Genomic DNA, 9,004 nt, shown 5'->3' with positions numbered 1-9,004 from the left:
GGGAGAGGGAGGGGAGGAGAGAGGGGAGGAGAGAGGAAGGGGAGGAGAGAGGGAGGGGGAGAGAGGAAGGAGAGGAGAGAGGGGAAGAGGGAGGGGAGGAGAGAGGGAGGAGGAGAGAGGGAGGGGAGAAGAGATGAAGAGAGGGAGGGGAGGAGAGAGACAGAATGCACATGGGAACTGGTGCCAACTTGTCTCCAGTTACACGGCTGGGGAGAAAACAGCCTGTCCATTACCAAGCATTGTTAAGCCCTTGGGATCTTTATTGTGTTATATTTCATATTTGGGGGCTGAATAATTTAGCCTGTGGTGGTCCCTGGTGGTCAGTTTATCATAAGAGCCTTAATGTTTGTCTCCTAAAGGTTTTTAATATATATGTAGTCTAACCAAGGACAAAAGCACTGTGCTGTGCACATCAGTGAGCGCCTGGGCTGGGATCAGCTCGCCCCATCTCCTGGTATCTTGAAAACAAGAAAGTTGTTAAACGCCCACTCTTCTGCCATTGGGTCCCAGTGGATGCCCCCACCAGCCTCTGACTGAGGTACAGAGGTGACCTCACTACTCTGTCCTTCCTTGTCAGGGTTTCAAGGCAGCCAATTGGTTCTGGAGTCCATTGGAGTACCTGGGAGGTGAGGTGACAGGTCTTCTCATGACAAAAACCAAAACCCAGCGTGGCCTGGTGGAACCCATCACACACATCAGGAAGCCCCACTCCATCCAAGTGGAGACTGGTGAGGAACAGGGTCCCAACCCATAAACTTTTCGTGCCTGGTGCGGGAGGCCAGGCAGTATATGGTGATGGTCAGTATGACTCTGGCCCAAGTCCTGGTTCAGTTGGCTTTGAGCAAGTCCCAGACTCTACCTGGGATCCAGTTCCTACCTCAGTGAAACTGATAGACGTGGTAAGGGAGGCAGGGTAGTTAGGGTCCTGGACTTTTACCAGCCGCGTGCAACTGTTGCGTCCCTGGAATGTGATTAGTCTGCATGGAAATACCTGTCAGTGTAGACCAGTTTGAAAACAAACAAACAACAACCAGTATTTTCGTAATCATTTCTATATTTATTGCAATAATAGTCTTCATATATGGGGTTAACTAAACTGTGTTAAAATGAATCTCACTTAGAGTTTGGCGAGATTTACCTTTTCAACATGCATATAGAAAATCTGAAGTCTCACACACACACACACACACACACACACACACACACACCTTGCATCCGTGGTTTGTATGTAGTGTACTTCCATGGGGTCGCCATGTTTTAGAGCCCGTCAACCTGCACAGATTCACACCCCAGCTTTCTGAATTTGTATGAGGTGTTTGGCTCCCACTGTCCTTGATCTTCTATCATAAGCATTGTGAGGGGGTTCAAAGGGACATTATATGTGTTAAGGGTTTCTGGTTTCTTGCTAAGACTCAAGAGAAAGTAGTTGGGGCTGTTACTGCAAGCCAAAAGATTTGTCTATTTGGCAGCTTATTTTGTGGGATTCCTGTATAGGGTTGCTAAGGACATATAGGACCAGAGAACTGAAGTAGAGTTGCCCCCATGGAAGTTGTATTTACCCCCCAATTCTTCTCAGGAGTGCTGTCGAGATGGGTGTTCTCAGGACCCCTGGGCAAAGGGTAGGAAGCAGGCATGTTGGCAGCCTGTGCTGACGGTCTTCCATCTCTATGCTAGGATTACCAGCGCAGAAGGATGCGTGGTACCGTTACACCTGGGACCGGAGTCTGTTTCTGGTCTACCGACGCAAGGAGCTACAGAACATCATGGCAGATCTGGACTTTAGCCAGCAGGTTGCTAATGCCTTCATACCCTGTCCTGAGGTGCTTCAGGTGATAACTGCCAAGCAGTTCACACTGCCTCTCTCTGCTCCTCTTAGGATATCGATGGCCTGGAGGTGGTGGGCCGTGGGAAGCCCTTCTCATCTGTCACAGTGGAAGAGCACTCACCATGTGAGAAGAGCCTGAAGAGTTCCTCCGAAGACACTATGCTCCTGTGAGTTTGAGCCCTGGGGAGAGAGGCAGCTGGAGAGCATGCTTGCCCTGACATCCGCCAGTGTTAGAAATCAAAATCAGAGTGACCTCATCCCAGCCCTGCCAGTAGCTGCCTCCCTTCCTCTAAGCCATTCCAGCACGTCTGCCAGCTGTCTGCTGCCGTAGTCTCCTTCCCCACAGCTGGATCCTAGTGGGGGAATGCCCATATATTACTGTGCTACTTAAATGTCCTCATCCACAGAGCCCTCCACAGCTATTAACAGGGAATGGCCCTGGAGAGAGACTTGCAGAGACCCTTGCAAGGCTGACGGAGACTCTAGATTTCCTGATGACTGTGTCCACAGTTCCAAGTGGCGTGAGGGCTTAGCCTTCAGGAAAAGAAATAATGGGTTTTTCTTACAGAGACTCACTGACCAACTTCTCTGACATGGTCCCCATGCCGATTCTGGGCCCTTCCCTGCTGTTCTGTGGGAAGCCAGCTTGCTGGATCAGAGGCAGTAATCCAGACGACAAGGTGAACTGCCCTTTCAGCCTTGTGCACCTGCAGGAAGGGCTTCCCTGATGGATCAGGCCCCAAGGTGACCGTGACAGTCACAAGGAGTCCACACGGTTTCTATATGTGCTTTTATCTGATTGCACATTCTGCATGCCTGAAAATGGTAACAGCAGCACTAACTGAAACAAAAATGAGATCACAAGGCTAGAAAGGCTGCTGCTGGTAGGGCACACCTTAAATCCCAGCACCCAGGAGGCAGAGGCAGGCGGATCTCTGTGAGTTCGAGGCCACACTGGTCTACAGAGCTAGTTTTGGGACAGCCAAAGCTATACAAAGAAACCCTGTCTGGGGAGAGGGGGGACAGAGTGCATGTGTATCATTGATAATACCTAGTTTTTACCTCGTCCTCAAGCAGGCAAATAAACTCTTTTACATAGATAGGGCTAGATGGGGGTATTAGGATAATTAATAATAATAATATAGTTTTATATATGTACGTGTGTGTGATATGTATGCAGGCTTGCATACATGTGCATGTCCAAATATGTGTGAACCCGTCCGTGTGTGGGTGCAGTGCCCATCCCTTGTGTGAACATATGTGTGTAGGCCTGAGGCTGACACGGAATGCCTTCCTCTCTTGCTTTGACTGAACCTAGAGCTAATGATTAAGTGAGTCTGGCTAGCCAGCTTGCTCTGGGGACTCTGTCATTACCTCCTGTGTACTGGGATCACAGGCAGGCTGTCACACTCAACCTGGCTTCTGGAGATCCAATCTCCAGTCTTTGGACCTGCAAACTAACCTCTGAGTCACCTCCCCAAGACCAGTTCTAGAACATTCTTCAGATGCTAAGGAGCAGAAACGAATTCCAGGTGTAAGAATACTTCTCCTCTTAGTGTTAGTGATAACCTCAGAGGCAATTACCAGTGTAAGGGTTGACAGCACTCAGGGTGACCAAGCCCAGGGGACCAGTGTGAACCCTGGACTTTCAGAGGAGTCAGAGGAAAGAGGGATGAACTGGTCACTGTAGGGCAAGACCTCAATATGTGTATGTACATGTGTGTACAAGACAGTGCTTGTACCCACTCCCTCCCACAGAAAAACATCGGAATCGCTGTCCGCCTGACATTTGAGACCCTTGAAGGGGAGAAAACGTCTTCAGAACTGACTGTGGTCAATAACGGCACTGTGGCCATTTGGTATGACTGGCGACGGCGGCCCCGTACGGATTTTTTTCAAGACCTAAAGAGAAACAGGACACAGAGATTTTACTTTAACAACCGGGAAGGTACCCGGAAGCTACCCTCCTTACCAGCTCCCCATTGGCCTCAATGACTGCGATACTCGGGTGTTCAGTTAGTACCTACCAGTATGACCCCTCCTTCTGCCTTGACCCTCCCATTTCTCTCACTAAGTGTGTGCTTTGCAAGCAAACAAGAGAACTCTGGGAGCACAGACCCGGGGCCAGGATGACCAACTATCCCCCTGACTGACTGGAGCTTCCCCCCCCTGCTATAACAATGTCATATATCCTCTGGGGATGCCTGGTGACCAGATGTGGGCGGGCTGGGCTGCAGTGTGTTTTCTACACACAGACTGATGGCTCAGCTGGTTCCTCCACCGCAGCCTCTGCCTCTGTCTCCCTCAGGTGTGATCCTGCCCGGGGAAACCAAACACTTTACCTTCTTCTTCAAGTCTCTGAATGCCGGCATCTTCAGGGAATCTTGGGAATTTGGGACTCATCCTACCCTCCTGGGAGGTGCTGTCCTTCAGGTCACTCTCCACGCTATCTCACTGACCCAGGACCTTTTTATGGAGGAGAGGAAGTTGTTGGAGGTAAGAAGACTTAGAACCTCAGCCACGGGGACAGTACTGGGTCACTCAGGGGTGCCTCCAGGGGTCTTTATTTGTCCTGTCCTGGGAGGTGATCTTTCTCACCACATGACAGATAACTCCTCTTGCTTAGGAAATCATACCTTTTATGATGTGGAAGCTGGGAGGGCAGGCTAGGGCGGGACAACAAGGGACCCTGCCTTGCAGACCTGAGTTAGAAGGGAACAAGATGAATCCCTGAGATCCAGACTTCACAGGGGAACGTGTGGAGTCCCTAGCTTTCCCAGCTGGGGCTGTGAGGCTGCAGTGGATTGAGGTTGCATTGACAAGACTTCCAACCCTGAGACGCTGATTTAAATCATCAGCCCCAGTCCCCTTCTCCTTTATCAGCCTCCCTGGGGAGTGTAAGGTGAGCGCTGGGGGCTGTTTGTCCCTGTTGGGTCTCAGTGCCGCTCGCTCCCTTGTGCCCTGCTTCATGGGATTCTGTGGAAAGTTGGGTTTTTATGCCGCGCCCTCCCTACACACAGCTGCCCGCTTCGGGCTGGGACTTGGTTGGTGCCAATCAGATTGTAACTTTGATAAAGGCCAAGTTCACTGTGTTTGCTGACTTGAGGACCTGTGTATGGAGAGATGCCCTTCTGCTGGGTTTCTGTGACACTCACCATGTGGCCAGACTGGAGCCAAGTTCACTGCCATTCTCACCAGCGCCCTGACTGTGCACTCTGTCTTTCCCCCTTCTTCCAATGGGGGTACTGGAGGGTCCAATCCTGAGCCGGAGTGGCTCTCCTCCGGGACTGGCCTCTGCCGGATGCCTTTTACCTTTGTGAGGTGAACACAGATGTTTGGAGAGACCTGGAGATTTTTGAGGCTCGAAATAATAACAGGTCTCTGTGTAAGCCAGAATGACTGACATCCAGGCAGGAACTCAGACTTGACTCTGGAGTGTTCTGACTTTCTCCTTGAGGATACACGGGCAGCGGAGAGCCTAGGCTGCCATCCTGTGCCATCTTTCTTTCCCCAGAGTAAGCTGGCTGCCCACGAGGCTCTCACCATCGCACAGAGCGTGCTGCAGGAGTTGCTGAGGGGCATCTCGACTCCAGAGCGTGCGCCGTCCCCCGTGGATGCCTACCTTACCGAAGAAGACTTGTTCCACTACAGGAACCCTCGGGTATGGGTTGGCCCTGTGCGCTCTGGGTGACCGTCATAGTAAACCCTTCCACGTGCCCAGCGTCTTCCCCAAGAAACTCACCTCTTCATGGCACTCCTAAGAGAGAACGAGTGCGGTTTACATCCTTACAGGATGTAAATACGGGAAATGAAGGCCCGGAGATGTTAAAGAGTGTACCCCAAAATAGTTCACAAGTGGGCGAATGCTTAGTAAGACCAGAACAGCATATAATCCTTCCTTTAAACCTCGCCTGTCTTGGAAGGCCCAAACGCGTGTGCGTGTGTGTGTGTGCGTGTGTGTGTGTGTATGTGTGTGTGTCCCTCTTCTTGGCTGCAGTTGCATTACCAGCATCAGGTGATCCAAGACCTGCAGGAGCTGTGGCAGCAGTACTCCAGCCTGCCCCTGAAGACTGAGGAGGCCGGGGCTGGTCAGGAGGATCCCCTCAACTCCAGAGTGCGGCCTGCTTCAACGCCGCCGTTAATGTTTGTGGAGAAGTCCCAGGGAGACCCCCATCACCTGGTGAGCAGCGGGAGCCCGGTAATGGAGGCCCCTCAGCTGCTCTCAAGGCAGGAGATGGATAGCCTCAGAGAACTCCGAGAGCCCTTCCTCCCTCAGAAGACTGGCACCAAGAGTTTTCCACGGAAGAGCATCATGGAGGAGATTCTTGTGGAGGAGAGCCCCGACGTGGAGCCTACCAGGAGCCCCTGGGAGCTGGAAAGCCTTCCCCCGCCCAAGTGGAACCTCTGCCTGGAGGACTTCAGAAAGGTACCCCCAAGGCTCTGAGGGGTTGGTGGAGAAAGCCCCTGAGTATGTTGCTCCTTTCTGGAACCAGTTGGGGAGGCTCCAGCAACCTCCCTTGCCCTATGAGCACATAGATGAAACCTGAGGGCCCAGAAAAAAACAGTCTCTTGAGTCAAAGCTATTTTTTTTTTAAAATAAGAAGCTTCTGTGAAAGCCTTGAACAGTGAGGTTCATGGGAACAGATTTTTGCGGGAGGTGTCAGGCTCCCATATGGAAGCGTCTTCCATAGCTTCTAGTTTTGGGGCCCTGTTCTGTGTAACCAGGCCCATTGCTAGAGAACACAGGGACCCTTGGAGTTCTGCTGGTCCAGAATGGTTGCCCATGGTGTCCATGACCCTAACCAGGCAGTGCTGACCTTCCCTGAGGAGGCCCAGAGAGAGGATGGCCTCATCCGGCTCAACAAGGCAGCTGTGGAGCTATGCCAGGAGCAGAAGCCATTGCAGTCTGACAGCCTGCACCAGATGTGGTAGGTATCCTCGAGGGCACCACCCCAGGTCTCCTTCCCTAGAGCCTGGGAAGGTAGTTCCGGAATCCAGAAGGCTAGGTTTCCCTTGCGCTCCGATGCTAAGAAATGCGGCAACCGTCTCACCCTCTGGAACCTGCCACAGCAGCCCCACAGCTGCCTGTGGCTTCTCTGGGGAGCAGTCACAGTAGAACAAAAAAGTTTGCCCCTCCCCCTTCCCCTTGTCTTGTTCTTTCTCAATGAGAAGAATGGGGGGAGGGGCAGAAGACACTTGAAGAGAGAGGGAACCTCACAAGCTTCACTCTGTAGCCAACCTGCCATTGCCTGGGTAGACTTAAGTGGCTGGGTTTCCATAGGACATAGGTTTTCCAAGTTCCCCGGGAACTTCATACTGGGAATCTTGTGCAAGGCCCAGCCCTTCCTGTGGAGCCTAAGTCTAGCCATGGCTCCAAGCTGAAATTTAGACTCTGGAGCAAGACTGAGTTCACCCGGGCTTCTTAACACTAGTCCTAGACCTAATCTCTTGTTTGCCGCCACAGAGAAGCCAAATTCCAACGTGAACACTTGCAGAGTGTCTGGGAGGGTTGGCTGCTTGGTAACGTGGCATTTTCCTGGTAGTTTCCCTCATTGGAGTCCTTAAAGGGAGGCAGCCGAGCCTCTGAAGGTTCAAGGACAGGTGAAGCCTGCTGGCCTTCCTTCAGGGTGTCTTTTCCTCCAGTTTGCAGCTGTGGCGAGATGTGATTGACAGCCTGGTAAGCCAGTCGCTATGGCTAAGGGCTCTTTTGGGCCTGCCTGAGAAGGAGACGGTTTATTTGGATGTCCCAGAAGAGCAAGGTCAGACATTGTAAGGTCTCACCTCTCTGTGGTCTTCCTCAGTCCTCTGCCCTGAAGGCAGCAGGACTTTGGCTGTTTATCCCCTTACGGTAGGTATGTGATGGAGTCCATAGATGTGGGGCTCATCCATCTTCGTATCTGTTGCCAGGATTTAAGGCTCACGTCAGTGGAGCCCCTTGTTTAGCACGTTGAGTCACTGGGAGTTTAAATATATTGGAGCTGGGATTGAACTGTCTCTTGCCCTTGTCACACAGTCTTGTTCCGTAAGGTCACGTGGAGGGCTCAAGGAAGCCCCCCCCCCCCCCTTAGCCCTCCTTGCTCTCTGCCTACTGAGCCTGTTTTCCAGCTCACCTTGGCATAAGCCTGTGGTGTAGGCCAGGCCATAGGGGGCCTTCGGTATGTCTCCTACTTTCCCCCTTAGGTCATAAGTCCCCTCCAGTCATAGAAGCAAAGGTGGCAGTCGGTAAAGTTGGGAAGGAGGAGCGGAAAGGGGCAGCCCAGGAGAAGAAGGTACCAGGTATCAGAGACAAAGAGGAAAAAAAGGGGGCCAAGACGCCAGGGAAAGAGGTATGTGCAGGTGTGGTCTGCACCCTGGATGGGACTGGGGAGAGCTCTTGGAGTGGCTTCAGGAGAGCCTCTGGAGAGAACATCAGACCTCCCTCAGAAGCTGTCGAGGTTATGGGGTCTCCATTTCTTCATGCAGGACCGCCTGAACAGCAAGAAACAGAAGACGAAGGATGACAAGAAAGTGGTGAAGTCTGCAAGCCGGGACAGGCTCTCCTCAGAAGATCCGACCACTGACAGCACGGTCCCTTCCCAGGAGCCCATAGACCCCCTGGTCATGGAGAAATATACCCAGAGGTTGCACACTGAGGTGAAGGAAAGAGGGGACCCACACCTCCCAATCCTCACACCCGCATCTTTCATTCCCTTGATTCCACTGAGGAGCACCTACCAAAAAAAATACCAGAGAGAAATGAAGGCAGGCCAAGGAAGGTTGCCTTAGGCAGAGGAAGCAGCTGGTGCGGAAGAGGAGTGGGCCAGCAAAGTGGTTTAGGAAGCGAAGCTACAGACAGGGCCGGTGGGCAAGAAGGACTTTGCTGCCCCATGGGAGGCCTTGGAGTTTTCTCTGAGTGACCCCAGAAGTCATGCAGAATTCCTCACTGGGCTTGATATGATGGGACTTAGGGTGCCTCTCGCCGACCTTTGATAAATAGACTCTCAGAAACACAACAGGAAAAGAGACCCTTCCCTTTCCAGAGCTGCCTCCCCCACCTCCCCACTGGTCCACCCTGGCAGGCGCATTTCTTGGGAGAACACCTTGTAGGTGCCTTAGTCCTCTTTCTGTTGCTATAAGAAAAGCTGATTTGGTTTCATGGCTCTGTAGGCCACAAAGCCCAGGAGTAGGGCGGGGGGGGGG

General features: G+C 52.3%; 1 protein-coding gene across 3 annotated transcripts in view; it reads left to right on the top strand.

The window, feature by feature from the left end:
* Positions 1-9,004, top strand: part of Mycbpap (MYCBP associated protein) — an 18,599-nt gene that overhangs the window by 8,451 nt on the left and 1,144 nt on the right. For 2 of the 3 annotated variants that reach the window (XM_013347524.2, XM_026780559.1), the window contains exons 7-18: positions 578-728; positions 1,675-1,790; positions 1,877-1,992; positions 2,394-2,505; positions 3,584-3,773; positions 4,134-4,321; positions 5,340-5,486; positions 5,823-6,251; positions 6,632-6,753; positions 7,469-7,584; positions 8,006-8,151; positions 8,288-8,458. In XM_013347524.2, coding sequence (XP_013202978.1) covers positions 578-728; positions 1,675-1,790; positions 1,877-1,992; positions 2,394-2,505; positions 3,584-3,773; positions 4,134-4,321; positions 5,340-5,486; positions 5,823-6,251; positions 6,632-6,753; positions 7,469-7,584; positions 8,006-8,151; positions 8,288-8,458 — 2,004 coding nt within the window. Of the gene's footprint in view, positions 1-577; positions 729-1,674; positions 1,791-1,876; positions 1,993-2,393; positions 2,506-3,583; positions 3,774-4,133; positions 4,322-5,339; positions 5,487-5,822; positions 6,252-6,631; positions 6,754-7,468; positions 8,152-8,287; positions 8,459-9,004 lie in introns of those variants that run through there. The other variant, XM_026780560.1, reaches the window with a different exon arrangement.

The sequence above is a fragment of the Microtus ochrogaster genome, chromosome 7, assembly GCF_000317375.1.
Source record: "Microtus ochrogaster isolate Prairie Vole_2 chromosome 7, MicOch1.0, whole genome shotgun sequence".
NCBI classification, from domain to species: Eukaryota; Metazoa; Chordata; class Mammalia; order Rodentia; family Cricetidae; genus Microtus; species Microtus ochrogaster.
Note: the sequence above shows the minus strand (reverse complement) of the source record. Positions and strands in the feature narration are given on the sequence as shown.